General features: G+C 31.9%; 1 protein-coding gene across 2 annotated transcripts; it reads left to right on the plus strand.

The window, feature by feature from the left end:
- The first annotated feature begins 1,073 nt into the window (after positions 1-1,073).
- LOC111994153 (exosome complex component RRP45A) lies at positions 1,074-7,035 on the plus strand. Of its 2 annotated transcripts, XM_024026014.2 has the most exons (9): positions 1,074-1,394; positions 1,504-1,713; positions 2,236-2,331; positions 2,422-2,536; positions 2,945-3,025; positions 3,152-3,340; positions 5,205-5,479; positions 5,676-5,734; positions 6,438-7,035. In XM_024026014.2, the coding sequence occupies exons 1-9, from the start codon at positions 1,258-1,260 to the stop codon at positions 6,653-6,655; spliced, it is 1,380 nt and encodes a 459-aa protein (XP_023881782.2). In that variant the 5' UTR covers positions 1,074-1,257; the 3' UTR covers positions 6,656-7,035. The 2 variants fall into 2 exon arrangements, with proteins under 2 accessions (XP_023881782.2, XP_023881783.2); XM_024026015.2 differs by lacking the exon at positions 5,676-5,734 and having other exon boundaries at positions 6,438-6,579.
- The last annotated feature ends 10,858 nt before the right edge of the window (positions 7,036-17,893 follow it).

Consider the following 17,893-nt stretch of genomic DNA (forward strand, 5'->3'; position numbering starts at 1 on the left):
ACCTATATTTTCTACCTCACTTTGAAGGTTTCACAACATCATTATTTTATTTATTTGATTATTAAACTAAAATTTACCATTACTGTAACGTGTTTCTCTTCTATCTTTATTGTGTACTTCAGTCCTATTTGGTCCACATCGGTCTAATTTGGTCCAATTCGATCCATTTAGTCCCATTATTTCCTTGGTCCTATTTGGTCCACATTAGTCTTATTCGGTCCAATTCGGTCCACTTTGATTCTATTCAATCTTATTCGGTTCACTTCGGTCCTATTTGGTTCACTTTAGTTCTATTCGGTCCATTTTGTCCACTTCAGTTCTATTCAATCCTATATGGTTCTATTCAATCCATTTTGTCCACTTCAGTCCTATTCGGTCTTATACTGTCCTATTCAATCCATTCTTTCCACTTTAGTTTTATTTGGTGCATTTGGTCTTATTCGGTCCACTTTGGTTCTATTTAGTTCATTCTTCAGGGCATTTTGGTTCTATTTAGTTCATTATGTTCTATTCTGTCCACTTTGGTTCTATTTAGTCAATTTAGTCTATTTTCATTCTATTTGGTCCATTATGTTCACTTTGGTCCTATTCAGTCTTATACGGTTCACTTTAGTCCTATTTAGTCCACTTTAATCATATTTGGTCTACTCGGTCCTATTTGGTCCACTTCAATTCGGTTCTATTCGGTCCAACTTGATCTATTTGAACAAATTGGGTCAATTTTTTGCCACGTATTTCCTCATGAATGTTTGTCAATTGTTTTAATGAAAATAAATGGCATGGTAGAAACATAAGTAATGCACCTTTGTTTCATCTAACAAAAAGTCTTTTATTTAAACTTGAACTATTGATTTTCATTTGTTTTTTTTAACCGCAGTGTGGCATTTAACAAAGTGAAAATATTTAATATAATCTTCAAAAGTTACTAATATAAGGTTTTACACTTAAAATTAAAATTTATTGATTAAAAAATAAATAAATAAAAAATTCTATTTATTATTCTTAAAAGTAACGTTGTATAAATAGTTAAATACAAACAATAGTAATTTAGCCAAAAAAAAAAAAATACAAACAATAGTAGCCAAACGCGCCTAAAGAAGTTTTTTAGGGTTTAATGAAAGAAAAACCCAACGGATTCTAGCTAGCTGGGGTTTATACTTTCACACTTTCACTCTCGGAGTCTCTCTCTCCCTGTCAGTCCCAAACCCACTAAACCCTAAACCCCTTTTTCCTTCTCTCTCAGAAAACCCAAGAAAAATGGAGACCAGATTAGCCAATATATGGCGTTTAACAGTGAACGAGAAGAAATTCATCGAAACCGCATTGCAATCCGATCTCCGAATCGACGGTCGTCGTCCCTTCGATTTTCGCAACATTTCCATCAAATTCTCCAGGCATTGCGTTTTTCCCCTCTTTCAATTTCATTCCTTTTTTGTATTTTTTATGCTTTTGCTTTTTTAGGGTTTCAATTTTTGATGTGTTTTGATTTTTTTTTTTTTGCAGAGAAGAGGGGTCTGCGGAGGTGCAGTTGGGTCAGACCCATGTGATGGCCTTTGTGACTGCCCAATTGACGCAGCCCTACAAGGACAGGCCTAACGAGGGCACGCTTTCGATGTTCACCGAGTTTTCGCCCATGGCCGATCCTTCGTTCGAGCCGGGCCGGCCTAGTGAGGCTGCTGTGGAGTTGGGACGCGTAATTGACCGCGGTCTTAGGTGAATTTTTCGATCAAGCTTAGTGTTTTTAGCATTGGGTCTTTGTTGGTAGTATTAAATTTTGAGACTTTTTTGTAATGTGTTATTCTTGTTCAGGTGTAGTTATGTGAATTTTCATAGCGTCTTAAGTAAGACTAAGAAATAAGAAGAAGCTGGTTTTTGTGCCTAAAATGCTATGTCATTTTATTAATGATGACATTGTTTTCATTATAAAATCACATATACTTATTTATATGAATTTGACCTTTTTTTTTTTTTTTCAGTATGTTTCTTCTTGCTAATTCGGTAAATTTTAAAACTTTGCATATTTTTTTAGAAGAAAAATGAGTTTTGGCTCAAAAGACATTTCCTTATCCCACAGGAATAGGTTGGAATTGGCTGTAGGAGTGATAATATTCTATGTTTGTCCCTTCTTATGTAGGCATGTGTTTGCCTTTCTAGAGAAGCAAAAAAATAAATAAAATGCTGTTGAAGTTTTTTGAGTTGGAATGATTTATTTGAAGGTTTAAAGTGTTTGTGCAGAGAAAGCAGAGCCGTGGATACAGAATCACTGTGTGTTCTTTCCGGGAAGTCAGTATGGGCAGTCCGCGTTGATCTTCACATTCTTGATAATGGGGGGTAAGCTAAGGGTATTTCCTACAATAAGAAATATCAAGTGTTTTTTGTTGAAGCTAATGTGTGATATTTATTCATTTATATTTTAAGCAGAAACCTTGTTGATGCTGCTAATATTGCTGCTTTGGCTGCTCTCTTGACATTTCGGAGGCCAGAGTGTTCATTAGGAGGAGAAGATGGTCAGCAAGTGATAGTGCACCCACCGGAGGTTAGCTTTGCAAATTTCTTGGAAATTATTTGAAGAATTGTTGTTGTGGAAAACAGAAAACATTTATGTTGATTTATGGTATTATAAAATGGGAAACACATCCAGAAAAAACATGGGAGATACATCATCAATTTTGAAAAATCTTTCCCTTTGGATAGAAAGCACAAGCCCCAGTTATAAATAATGTACTCAAAAGTAAGAGAAAGAAGCAAAAAGGAAAATTTTGGAATAAATGGTTGCTAGCTAGAACTTTGGTTATGTCATTCTAGGAATCTTTTTTCTTTTTAATAAGTAGTTATGTCATTCCGGGAATCTAGTGTCCATACTTATTTTCTGATCAATATATACTTCAGTCCCTTGAATCTATCATTTTAATCAGTTGCTCGTCTCATGTTTGCTTTTTGACAGGTTCGGGAGCCACTTCCTTTGATAATACATCACCTCCCTATAGCAGTAACCTTTGCCTTTTTCAGTAATGAGAGCACCGTGGTATGCAAATGCTCTCTGTTGATAATGTAGAAACAATTTTTTTATATAATAAAAAGTTCACAAACAATTTGGAGCATAGCTTCATTAATTAGGCTCTCATTCTAATCTGATGGGGGTACCATGCAGGTCATAGACCCAACCCACTATGAAGAGGCTGTTATGGGGGGACGAATGACTGCCACACTTAATGCAAATAATGATATTTGTGCTATTCAAAAAGCTGGAGGTGAGGGTGTTTTGCAGAGTGTAATTATGCAATGTTTGCGAATTGCTGGTCAGAAGGCTTATGATATCACTACCAAAATAAAAAATGCAGTGAGTTTTCCTGTCCAAAATAATCCTTGTGGCACTGCTGTCTCTATTGTGCTTCTTTATATCCAATATATCAGTTGAGTAACATGATAGCTTTTTGGACAAGATGCTAAACTTAAATATATGGACTGCTTTTATGCTCATTATTGGCTATGGTGAAAGGCAACCTGTGGAGAATTTCATTTGTGTCCCTATATACTCATAAACACCATCCAATGTCAGTTTATCTGGGCAAGTCCTCTTAAAAGTCTGCCAATGAGTTCTAGCGCAACTGGCGCCTTCTGCCCTTTTAAGTCTAGGTAGAGGGTGAGGTCGTCGGTTCAAGATCCATTGGGTGCCTGTGTAATTTATCAATAATAAAAAAAAAAGTTTATAAAAATACTCATGATCAGGAGAGACTAAGAAAAAGTGAAGGCATGATTTATTTATGATATTGTCAGTCATATTGCATTCTGGTACATCTTTAGCAATGTAAATATTAAAGAATTTTAAATTAGGTTTGATTAACCATTCATTATTGTCAGGTTAAGTGGTGTTAGTTATCTGTGATCTGGGTTGCATAATCAATGGTATGTTTCCTTTGAAGATTTTGCACTAGTGAACTGGTTCACTAATGTTTCCATTTCCTGATAATGTATAATTGAGAATTATTGAGTTGAAGTAAATGAGCCCTAGCTCAACTTGCACTTCCTTCCCTTGCAAGTGCTATGTGAAGGGTGAGTTATTGGGTTCAAGACTCACTGGGATTGTGTGTGTGTGTGTGACATACCAATCTTTAAATAAAAATAAAATAAAATAAAAAGAACAAGCTCAAGGCCATGGCATTTCAGATATGACACCAAATTGCTGAGGTTCTGATGACCTATAAGGGCTATTTGATATCTTTTCAGGAGCATTTTAATTTACTGCAAGCTTCCAAAGCCTCAAAGGGTTGATTTTAGTTTTAGGTTTATTTCATATTTCGATTATGCTATAAGCATGATGCATGACTGAGACTAGCTCCAGAATTAATGCTATTAGGATTGACTGGCCAAAACTGGAGGAAGTTTCCCCTTGAAGCTCAAGTGTTGTGCAAATCTGGGAATTTTGTGACAGATTTGGCTTAGAATTGGTGTTTCTGTTAATTTGGGTTGTCAGAGACTTTAGCTAATGTTGTTTGGATATGTTTGAGTTCATGATTACGGCTGGAGCTAACGCGAGGTATTATGCTTAGGATAAAGGAAATTGAGGCTGTTTTAGAGTTAAATGTTGTTGCATGGTCCCACCTGTTTTTTGGAATTTAATGTGTGACAAAGGGTAGAAGTTGTACTACTTCGGCAGGAACCATTGGTGGTGTTGATTTGACCATGTTTCCAATGAAGAATAGAATACCGGCCTGGTTGAGTCATAAGTCAGGTTATTAATATATAAAATTTTAAATTTTGTAGTCATCTACAATTTTGTGGTTCTGGTTGCTGGTTGCCATGTGTCACCCGCAGACTCATGAGTTTGATTTTGGGGTATGACACAATATCCCTTGGCACAGTTGAGTGCAAAATTGTGAAGAGAAAAAAGAGGAAAAATTTTGCAATTAAGTGCGAGTAGGAGATAGTGTGTGGGAAATAATTGTCAAACGCTACTTCTGTAACGCAGGCAACGAGCTTCTTGAAGTGAACATCTGCCAGCCACCATTATGAACCTCTTAATGCACCAAGCTTCACTTTTTAGAACTGTTTATTGTGCTTGTGAAACTGAGAACTGGTGTCCTCTTGATGCAGAATATTAAATTTATTTATTTATTTATTCTTTCTGTTTCAAGTAGCTGCTTTCCTGTTAAGTGTATGTTTCTTTGCTCTACTTCTTATTTTTCTTCTTCAAATTGATGTAGGTTGAATCATACAACACAGAAAGAGCATTACGGAAGATAAAGCGCCACCCTTCTTCAGTTGCTTTGGACATCAGTGGAGCTGGTGTTAATATAGGGAAGAGCCAAAACAAACCTGTTCCCCAGAAGGGTGACAGTGAGAGATCAAATCTGACATCTGAGAAGAGCATGGCTGATCAAAGTATGGACATAGAAGGTGAAGCCAAATCATCTGAACAACAGCAAACTAACAAAATAGATGGAGATGCTAAGAACTTCATTGGAGGCCCCTCAAGTTGGTATGTCTCATTCTGTCCAAAACTTTATGACATTGCTTCTGATAACCTTCTCTTAATAACAAGTGATTAAATTATTCTTTTTTTTTTTATTTTTTTTATTTGATAATCATTATTCTAGTACATTGGCCACACCCACCTTCATCCAGAGGGGTGGGAGATCTAATTTTTTTGAGTTTCTCTTTTTGTTCCTCTTCAGGGACCCTTACTCTGCAGGCGTTAATTCAGATTTCCTGAAAGCCTCTCTAGCTTCACGTGGTACTTAATTAAAGTTTATTTCTTACTGAATAACTTTCAAGTCTTGTTTCTGTAATTCATCTTTCTGGCAAATGCTTAACCATCATTTTAAACTTCCAATCTACATGAGATAAAACATACGTTATACCAATGATGGACATCTCAGCTGCTTTTTAGTCCTGTTCTTCTCTATGTGCTCAACATTTTATTCTCCTTGATATTTCTCGCTGTCTGTCTCTCTCAACCTTTATTCTTCTTCCTTCACATTGCCGGATTAGCTCTGATTCAGATGGCAGGTCCCCTTGTGAGAGGAAGGAGGTGGTTAGATTGTGGGTTCAAAACCTACAGGGTGTATGTGCTTACCAATAAATAAATACAAATTACCATATAATGCCCTTTTAAATTTTCTGACTTATCTTTTTCTTAATCTTTTGAAAAATTACCATATACCGGATTCCCTCCCAAATTTTTACTGATTCAGTGTTTGGAAATTCTTTTCAAAAGTGGATTTTGTTACAACAAAAACTTATCAATATTTAGAAAATGCAAGGGCTTCATTGTTCAGTCCTGAATTTTAACTAAGCTTTACCCTGCATACGATACTGGTGTCCATGAGTAACTCTGTGATGAGAAAGGGAGTGAGAGATACTCCATCCAGCCTCTTTTTATTTTACTTTATATTTTCTCTAAAGTAAATTTACCTGCATGGCTAATGAACACGCAGGAAAAACACTGCCAAGTAGGAAAGAACAGGACTCAAGGGGAGAAAATATGTCAGGTGAAGCCAAGCCAGTGGAACCACCTGAAGATATTAATGTATCTTTGTCAAATATTGAGGCGTCAGAAACTGTGTTGCGGACAAATGGAGAGAAAACTTTAAAGGATGCTGTGAAGCCCAAGAACAAGAGAAAAATGAAGTCGTCCCCCACTAGTGAGAGATGAAATTTTGCCGATAGGAATATCTTCGTCTACCATGCATGTTGACGACCTAATTCTTCAGACCATCTTTTTAGTTTTGAATGCAGACAGCCAAATTTTGAATCCCTCATTATCATGAGAAATTTTTTTCATGTTTTAGTTTTGAAATCTTGCCACAATATAGGGTAACATTCATGAAATCCATTATGTTTCAAATGGTGGCTGACCTGAGTAGTTTTTGTACTTTCAAAGCACTTGTGGAAGTATTTTGTAGTATGTATAGAAATCTCTCTTCAAGATGTTGTAAACTTTCCATTTTCTTCATTGTAATGAGAATTGCAGATTAGAATCTGCCCTATGCGAATTCGTGATCTTATCTAACTATTCCTCCTGGTTTTACTGAACTAGTGTTTAGATTATCACAAAAGTTAAAAGGGTGTAACTTCTTCTTGTTCTTTTTTATTTTTCATTTTATTTTATTTTCTCCACCTTGCATTTAGTTGATGTTACTCTGCAGATACTGGGTTAGCATACTTCTTTCTAGAACTTACAGAGGTCAACTGTAAAGTTTTCAGACTTTGAGGTCACTTGATGGGATCAATATAATCTAGCAGTAGATTGAAATTGAAATCACAAACAATAGAAGGATTTATGCTCTGCACCAAATCCTTGGCTTGACTATTTAGTATGATCTGAGTTGTGCTAAGTTGATGCATTCCTTCATCCTCTTATTGTTAGCCAAACTGATACTGCTAAAGTTGCTTCTTGGGCCTTTTAGGTAAGGCGATTTGGTTTCCAGTCACCAATGGTATGCACCTCACCCTAGTGGTGCTCCTACATATAATGAAGCCTCATAGGCCTACAAATCTGGTCACCATCATAAGAGAACGTAGGACATGTGATTAGATAAACACATCATCAAAATTGTCTCATTTACTTTTTTCCATTTGTGTGTGCGCATGGTTTTCTTACTGACCAAAAGATATTAAATGTTGTTTTCGTTGAATAATTGTCTTATTTTATTATTATGGTTTCTTGTGTGTGGAAATGATAGATGAGTACTAACCCAATTCGACAAAATGCGTGCATCTAATTATCTGAGATTTGGGAATCCGATCTTTTCTGAAAATATGGTGTCAAGAGCCTTGTAGCTCAATTAGCTCCTTATGGTGTTTTCAACCTAGATATTTGGGTATAAATTCTCCCTTCTCCCAACTATGGAATAATCACAACAACAAAAAAGTAAAATATCCTAAAGCTGTAGGCCTTAAAAAAATGTGGAAAAATAATTAATTTTACCTCTCCTTTCTGTTTGGTGACCATTCTCAACTAGAGGTTATCAATTTCATTTGGTTCTGTATGTAGACTTAGAAAACGTGGTAAAAAAAAAGTTATTCCAGTTGAAAGCTTTTACTTATTTGAAATAATTACCTCTCCTTTCTGATTGGTGACCATTTTCAACTAGAGGTTATCAATTTCATTTGGTTCTGTATGTAGACTTAGAAAACGTGGTAAAAAAAAATGTTATTCCAGTTGAAAGCTTTTACTTATTTCAAATAATTTGTTTCTCTAGTCATTACTACTCACCAAACTTATCTCTCTTTTCTCTTGGGTCTGAACGGGTTGCAGGGGTTAGAATTATCTCGCATACCTCAAGAGTGGACCTCTGTACCTAGCTGCAAATGGACCAGACTTTCAGCCTGTGGCTTGTTGAATTTTCAATAGGTTTGGTTGGTTGCCTGCGAACAAAGTCAAAGTGGATTTAAGAAACGCTTTAACTCATATTTAATTTTTGCGACTTATAGGAGGTCTCTGGTCTTGCAGTTGCAGTTGCAGTTAATAGGTGTCGGTTATTTAGCCGTGATCTCTTGTCATCAGAAATTTAAGAGAAGTATCATTCCCTATATTTGCTTTAATACTAAGTTCTCAATCTTTTGGAAAGAGGTGAGAATTCCCGAGGAGTCTTATAACTCAATTTACCTATTCTAAAATTTTCAATATAAATGTTTAGGGTTCAAGTTCACCTACAACCAATCATCGTATTGTGTATATATATATATATATAATATTGTCTAGTTGGGTTCAAATTCCTCACACCCACTTGAGAGAGAGGAATATCTGCTCCATTAGTTGAGGTTAATTATTATTAAATAACTAGTTGCAAACTCATGTAATGCGTAAGAATAGATAATTACTTTGTAATTTTGATATAAATATAATTTGTTCTCCTAAATTTGTTGAAAATAATTTGCTCTACCAAAAAACTAAGAGAAATGTTATGTTGACAATAATTTCACAACACTTTCACAATAAATCATATGTAGTAAGTTGTTATTGATTGTTATTAGTTGAAAAAAAAAAAGTAATTTTAGTGATAGGTTTAAATTAGAATCAATAACAACTTACCAACTATGACTTGTTGTGAAAACGTTGTAGGAGTAGCACTTTACAAAAATTAAATAATTTCTAAAATTATTTTTCATCTCAATATCTCTACAAATACAAATATACCGTTCTATTATTTTTGGGTGTATTTGATTGATATTTATCCATTTCTTAGGTGGTTCATATTCCTTTAAATTACGTTATAGTGTGTTATGTTTTCCTAATTTTGGTTTTTAGTTTTAGATTTTGGATTATGCTATTTTCTTCAACAACTTGATTTTCCTTTTAGAATTTTCTCCTCTTGAATATCTAGAATACAACTAAACTTTTTAACTAAGTATTAGCTCAAACAAAAATTAAATCAAAACAATAAGAAGGAGAGAGATGACTTATGATAGAAAATTCAATTCAATTCAATTGGTCTTCTTCATATTTTATCCAAATTCAATTTCTTCATATAGCCAAGCATACATCATTTTGGAGTGTCTCACATCCAATTGGTCTTTGTGGATTTTGAAACTTTGTCCAAACTTGGATAATCTTTCACCCTAGTCTTTCTTTTGGTTGTCTATTTCTACCTTATATAGTTTTACACATGTCCTTTGATTTCATTTTCTTTCCATTGACATCAAATTCTACAATTTTGGCAAAAAGTCTTACAGAAAAGTTATCCTATAATAATATCTAAATTTGCTACAATACAAAAAAGAAAAAGAAAAAAAAAAAGTAACATGTCTTGTACTAAGTTATGCATCTACATTCATGTCACAACTAATATGTACATATAATAGAACTGATTTATGCTATGCATATACAAAGAGAATCATTTATCCATAATGGAGAATGCATCACACAAGTTCACATAAGAGGTATAACATCAATGGAAAAAAAAAATTCATCCATGATTAACGATCACATAAACTGTAGTAGAAAGACCCCATTGCAATTCTTTTAATGTATTCTCCACCATGGCTTTGAAATTTTTTTGGTTGGTTTATGGGAACCAATGTTGTTGGCACCTAAGATCTCCAATGGTACATCACTAACAAAATTAATTCAAAAAACCTGAAGAATATGGGTAAGAAAAAAAAAAAAAAAATCCTCACCTTAGAGGGACTTTCCAAATTTGTAGGAGGGAGATAGAGCAATTGCAAATATATATAGACAAAAAATCAATGTGTTTTTCTTTTTCTTTTTTTGGAATTCTAATAGAGTGGCAACTAAACAGTTTTCAATTTTTCATTACCGCTTGATTAGGGAGAGGTAGAGTTATAAAGTTGAAGGAAGTTTGAATTATTATCAAATTGGGCTTGATGGAATATTAAATGGAAAGTTGAAAAGTTAAGAAACGTTAATTAAGAGATGGAGTTTTATTTATTTATTTATTTATTTTTATTATGCGATTGAGAAAATGTTAATTTGCAAAAGGAAGGAAAAGAAAAAAAAAAGTTAGTGGGACCGATGATGTGATCGCTGATGGCTCAATAGGAGTGTAGCAACAATAAATGCTATGCTTTAACTTTTAAATATATAATAATAATAATAATAATAATATATAGATAGATATAGATGAAATATTGTTTTATAAATGGAAATCTCATTTTATAATTTGACTCTTGAATTATCACCTAAGGATTCTATATTGCAACTCATAATTTTATACCTCATAACAATTACTTTGACTTTTTTTTTTTTAAAAAAAGCTTATTAAAGTGTATAACTAATATCACAATATCATCTTGTTTCAAAAAAAAAAAAAAAAATCACAATATCATCTTAACCAATATAGACAAAAAATTAATGTGTTTTTTTTTTTTTTTTGGGAATTCTAATAAAGTGGCAACTGAACAGTTTTCAATTTTTCATAACTGCTTAATTGGGGAGAGGTAGAGTTATAAAGTTGAAGGAAGTTTGAATTGTTATCAAATTGGGCTTGATGAAATATTAAATGGAAAGTTGAAAAGTTAGGAAACGTTAATTAAGAGATGGAGTTTTATTTATTTCTTTATTTTTTTTTATTAAGTGATTGGGAAAATGTTAATTTGCAAAAGGAAGGAAAAGAAATAAATAAAGTTAGTGGGACTGATGATGTTACTACTATAGATGAAATATTGTTTTATAAATGGAAATCTCATTTTATAATTTGACTCTTGAATTATCACCTAAGGTCCGCTTTAGTGGTACCCTTATGCCTTAAGCTCAAGCTTATAAGGCATAGGGGGGGCGCTTCTCTAAGCGATGTGGGACGGAAGTTGCAAAGCACAAAGTGCCTAAGCATGCCTTCCACACTCGCAAAGAGGACAAAGCTGTGCAGGGGATAGAAGCTTGCGGACGTTGCACCCTAAGTATGCCCAAGCCTGCCCTCTAAAGCGGACAAATAGATTGTGTTACCCCACAGATTCTATATTGCAACTCATAATTTTATACCTCATATCAATTACTTTGACTTTTTTTAAAAAAAAAAGCTTATTAAAGTGTATAACTAATATCACAATATCATCTTGTTTCAAAAAAAAAAAAAAAAATCACAATATCATCTTAACCTTTAAGTTTTATTAACTTAATTGACGAAAATAAATAAAACTATTTCAATGGCTGTCCTTGGAATTTAATTTTGATAATTATCTTGTACTTACTTGAGAAGATAGAATTGCTCAACTAAGTTGTATTAACGGTCAAAGAATCTCACATGCCCTCTCAAAAAAATAAAATAAAATAAAAGATTTTGATTATATATAATTTCTACACAGATTTTGATCAGAAACATTCCAAACTTGTTTGAGAAACTTTTGAAGACACTAAATCCTTGAAAATCCAAATACCTACCATAATGGTGAAAGAATCCCATCCTCAATATGACATGGCAATTGATGAGATCAATTATAAAAACAATAATTCTAAAGACTCGTTAAATTTCGAATATTTTTTATAAATATTTAAATAACTTATTATGATTGGTGTAAAATAAAAGTGATGTAAATGGTTTCAATATTAAAAAAAAAAATTATTCTTACCACAATTTGACACCTTGATCAGTTGTGGGAAAAAAAATGGTAACATTGTTATCACAAAGATGGATGCAGGATTGAATGTGTCAGCTTTCCACTTGGTAAAAGTGAGGTGTCAAAATTAGAGACAAGGCCCTCTCATACCAGAAGAAAGAGAGAGAGAAAGGAAAGAAGAAGATATCCTTATTCCTATAAACCTAGCCAACCATTAATTAGGGCATATGTCCTTTTCCCTATACAATTCTCCTTCGTTGATGTTCAAGTTGGCCACCGACTTTTTGGTAAAATAGATGGTTTCAAGTGACCTACCCTTTGTCTAAGAAGAATATTGAGAGATGCTCCAGTAGGTCTTAGACACATGTTACTATTGTAGATGGTGAAGTGAATCATCACCTTTTGATGTTGGTCCACGTGATCTTCCAAATGGATTAACACCCCTTTGGTCCCTCTTAAGGATCACCAACCCTACCTTAAGAAAAAAAAAATCTCAAACTTCATGAAATCCATTTAAAATAATCTATTAGAGGTATCTCAAGCATTTATGCTATGAAAGAACCATTACATATAATTGATGTAGGAGATAGTTCTCCTGTGTAAGTTAGGATATAAATTTACATTTGGATTTTAGTAGGATTTTTTTTTTATGAACCGAAAATTTTTATTCAAAAACAAAATAAATTACAAGAAAAACAAATTGGTCTCCAATCTGATTACAGATACAACACAGGGAGGGTCATTACTCAAATCAAAAGAACCATATACACAATACATTATTCAATAAAGACCACTTCAACGTGTGAGTTGGGTTGTGATTTGGATTTTAGTAGGATTAATTATAATGAATATTTGAATTTTGATGCAATTATGCGTGAGTGCTTGGGTTTGTTATTGGGGGTGGCCTTTCCAAATCAGAAGCTACTTGTTAGTTGTGTGAAAGTAAAGTGGATAACATCATATTACCACTAAAATATGCCCCCATGTAGTAAAACTAGAGAGTCTTCCTTACAAAGATACAAGCACACAAGGACAAGGTGGGATTTCCAAGGGGATATACAATTAGTGATAAGTCCTCCATGACATGGCTATAATTGATACCCTATATAAATAATCCTCAAACAATCACAGTCAAAAGTTACTTTAGTCCTTGAATTTTAGTGGAATGATTAGACTATACTCAACATGTAGATGCACGTTTTGATTTGGAGAAATATGGATACATTAAATACATTTATAATATATGCACTTAGTTTTTCACTAGATGAAAAGGATTTGTCATCCTGTTCATGTGGCAAGATCTAGGCCGTCGATCATTGACGGATCAGGATAACCACATGAATCACACCATAACCCGTGTCATTTTCTTAATTAATTAGCAGTTTGCTTAAACTTCATTTTTTTTTTTTTTTTTAAAATATGATAAAGATCACACTCGGTATGACAAAGAAGTATAGGGCTAGAACATATGCCATGTGCCATGTATGATGACTTTCTTGGATTTGGCTCCTCTGGATGGGAAGCTAATAATGAGTTTGGCCAATCTTAGATCATAAAAGGTAAATACATGTTGAATTATCATGATGAGGTTTTACTTTTATAACAAAATTACTTGCTTTTTATTAATTAAGAAAAAAAAAAATAAGTATGATATGATTTGATCTCAATTATTGACCTAATTTCAGCTATTAACATGGCTAAACTCTACTTGGAGTTGTACTGAAACTCAAAAAGAGCTAAACATGATCTTGATTTATTATTTATTTAACACAAAATTGACCCAAAAAAAAAAAAAAATCAATTCTTTAGAACATGTTGTCAATGATGCTTTCCAATTCTAGGTTCCACGCCTTATTTTGTTCTCATTTTTAACTGAGCACGACTGAGACAAACCCAATAAAGAACAAAAGAACAAAACTTAGGTAGAAGTAGAAGACAATACATTTTATGCTGCATTATTTAATGCAAGAAAATCATATGGTTGAATTTAATTGGATAATATAATATATTATCTAAGGAGTACTATATTTTGTTAGGGAGATAAATAACTTGGAAAATTTCCTTGAATAATTAATATATAGAAATACATTTTAATCCAAAATGCCTAAGCCCCATCGGGTATGTGGTCAATTATGTTATATTAACTACTAAAAAAAAAAAAAAAACTACTCATTCTTCTCATTATTATCCAATGGGAGACTTCTCATTATTAGACTTTACTCAAAATTTCCTTCTCATTATTAGAAATACATTTTTTTATTGAAAGACTATGAAATTCAATCTGAAATAAAAGTAGTAAATATATCATGAAGAAGAGATTGTTCTAAAGAAATAAGAACTCTTTTCATTTCAAGCCGAAAAGTCATTAGTGCCTAAAAGTCATTATCTCCAAGGGAGTACTTTGTTAATATATAACATATTCAATGATAGTTTGAAGATTGAACACGCATCTTATTTATAGTGAATTTGCTCATTACTCGATATGCATATGTTGCTTATTCATCATTATGGTTATATGATTGAATTTATTTAAAGAACTTAAGGCACAACATTTAAGAAATTATATCTAATTTTTGTTCAATTACAACGTACACATAAAGAATTATACCAAATAAATAAAAAAGCTTTTTGATCAATCCAATACGCAGTGGTGGGATAGAGGAGTTGGGAGAAAGATGATGGCTGAGCAAAAAACATTGGGGCGAGGGAGGGGGAGGGCACAAAGGATATTCCGTTTCTACCATTTTCGTAAAACTAGCATAGGGACCACGTGATGCGCGGATAATGCTTTAATTGCCATGTGAAAGATTATATAAAATTTTCCCAATATGTTAAAGAAATCACATGAAGTAATGTTGCAAAAACATGAATAAGTTTTTATTGAATTAAAGCAATATGAAATTAAGGGAATAAACAATATTTTTTTTAATCTCAAGAGGATAAAGAAATAGAGTATGCCATAGAAATTAGTTAAAGTATTGATTTTATCATGAAAAATGAAAATTTAAAATTGCGCACATATGTCCATTACAATTTTTAACTTAAAGTAAAGAGAAATTAAAGGATTAAAGAACAACGTAAAAATATTGTAATTTGAATAATGATAAAAGTATTTTAATCAATTTCATATTATTGATGTTTATTTTATGGTGTAATTGTGTCATATGACAGAACCTTATGGTCTTCCACATGAGATTTTTGTTTTTGTTTTGTTATTTAACAATCTATAGTTTCTAAAAAAAACTATTTATATATAATTAGTGCACGCCTATAAATAATTAAGATGTGCATTTAACCCATTAACACATTCAATGAACTAATATTTTGACATAAATGTAACCCTTATTAAGGTAGAAGCCTAAATGAAGAATATGTCACTTGACAAAATCCCATACACTCCTATATGAAATTTTTGTTTTTATATATAGATAGATTGATTGATGATTGATTGATTTTTCATTGAATTTAAAAACATTTTTCGTTAACCCAAAATTTTTTGGTTTCACCAAATATTGGACAAGAGGAAAAACATTTTATATACCTGTGCTCTATATATAAAGGCACAATAGGTAATAAAATAAAACATTCATGGGACACCAATGAACTATTGGTTTAATTGCTACCTCTTGGGATCTCAAATCCCAATTTCTAGGGCTCGATCCCCCCACCCTCAACTTAATGTGGAAAAAAAAAAAAAAACTCTTAATCCTTTTATCCCTAACAGCTTTTAACGATATTGTCCAAATAACTCTCCAATTATAGTTTTAAAAAAAAAAAAATAGCTCTAAAAATATGGTATGTTTAATATATTGTGATTTGTTAGGAATATACTAAACAATAATAGAATCCTAAATTTCTATTTCACGTAACATGATTTCATTATAGAATGGAGTCCTATTTCATTCAAATATCCTAAAATACCCTTTATATAATAATATTTATACTTTCTATGGGTCTTGTTTAACATTCAATTATATATAAATTATTCTTCCCAAAAAAATTATATATAAATTAAATAACTGTATATTTAAACTATTTTCTTTTGTTCAAAATTGCTCTCTATAAATATTAAATGAAAAACTAACAGCATCTACCCTAAAGAATAAACTCTAATAAATAACAAATTCACCTTCTTGAGAAAAATCATAATATATAAAACAAGCTGGATTTCTTAATACAATAAAAAAATCATACATGTTTTTTTGAAAAAGTTAATACATCTTTTAAATTAAAATTAATACATAAAGCATGAGTTTGTAATTTGTTTATTATTATTATTAATTTTATACTATAATATAAGTTGATTTACCTTACTTAAGAAAATGCTCTTATGGACCTTTTAGTAAGAAATAACTATTATGGACCTCTTAGTAAAAAATAACTAGTAAGAAATAACTATTACGGACTTTTTAGTAAAAAATAACTATTTCTCATTATAAAGAAATGAGAACTTAACAAAACAAATGAATAGCAATTATAAAGCAATGGTTATATTCATGATTCTATTATTGCGTATCACACTTGCCTTTGTTTTATATTCATAAGTCATAACTTGCCCTTGAACTTAGGAAAAGTGGACACATAAACTAACGTTTTCTTTGCTTTCACGATTTCGCTAGGGCCATTCTTTCAAAAGCAAGCACTACATACCAAAAAATGTCCTTCTCTCTTTTTTTTTTCATTAAACCAATCATTTCTTACTCAGCAACCAAAAAATAAAAAGTGAAAGTTAATAGGTTAAGAAATATTATTTTATTAAACCAATCATTTCTTACTCACTAGGTTAAGGAATATTTTTAGAAAATTTCTATTAAAAAAAAATTAATTTTTTTTGAAAGTTTTTTTTTACATATTTCATATAAGTAACACCACTTTTTGACAGTAATTTATCAATAATTGCTATAAAAACACAAATTATCAAGGGCAAAAAAATGCAATAATTCTCAATCCTTTTAACTCGGATTCACTCTATTGAGCTTATACATCTAAAGACAATTTACGTACCATAAACTTCTTCATGCATGTGTCTCGTGAAAATTCACATTGAGATAATTCCAATTTAACTTGTAGGTACAAATATAATTTGATTGGATTAGTGGAGTTTCATTTCCCATGTCACATTGAAATTTGTGGCATTGCACATGGAGGTAGATTATTGTCTATATATATATATATATATTTATTTATTTATTTTCAACTTGTATAAAATAAATTAAAGTTTAAAGACTTGAAGTGTTCATATAAACTTAACTAGTTTCAGGGTAAAACAATAATTGAAGGGACAAAATATAAATTACCCTTTATTTTTTAAAATACTTTCAACATATATATAAAATAGCTACCTTCACTAATACGTTTAGCATGAACTATGAAAGACACATGAGGCCAATTACTAGCCTGTACCAATTATAATAAGAAATTAGAATCTTGAGAGCCACATAAAAAAATAATAAATAAATAAAAAGAAGCAAGATTCTTTCAGCCGATTTGCATGCCTTACCTCAAGATTCTTTTAGCTGATCGATGTGCACGAACTCAAGATTCCAAGACCCCCCAATTTTTGTCCTATCAAGCAAATGGGTCCTTCTTTTTGGGACCTTTGATGTGGGATGGATCCGATCAAAGATTGATTTATAGAAAGATGTTCTTGTGTACTCGTTAAAAAATCTTCAAATATTTTACATGTATTAAAAAGCAGTAAAAACTAATAAACAGCAAACCCTTTAGATTAATCGATTCATATCGATTGTCTGTATTATAGAATTTAATCTTAACAAATACTCTAAGACTAAGACACCGGTTAATTAGACTCTTATTATTATCTACTAAGAAAAAGTCAATGAATCAAAATCAAATTGATTATTAGGTATATATT

The sequence above is a fragment of the Quercus suber genome, unplaced genomic scaffold (assembly GCF_002906115.3).
Source record: "Quercus suber isolate HL8 unplaced genomic scaffold, Cork oak 2.0 scaffold_395, whole genome shotgun sequence".
Lineage (NCBI taxonomy): Eukaryota > Viridiplantae > Streptophyta > Magnoliopsida > Fagales > Fagaceae > Quercus > Quercus suber.

Excerpts from the sequence above, each read along its gene's own strand:
- LOC111994153 (XM_024026014.2), top strand. The coding sequence starts at position 1,258 with ATGGAGACCAGATTAGCCAATATATGGCGTTTAACAGTGAACGAGAAG. Across the intron at positions 1,395-1,503 it reads ATTTCCATCAAATTCTCCAG|AGAAGAGGGGTCTGCGGAGG; the intron begins GCATTGCGTTTT and ends TTTTTTTTGCAG. Across the intron at positions 1,714-2,235 it reads GTAATTGACCGCGGTCTTAG|AGAAAGCAGAGCCGTGGATA; the intron begins GTGAATTTTTCG and ends GTGTTTGTGCAG.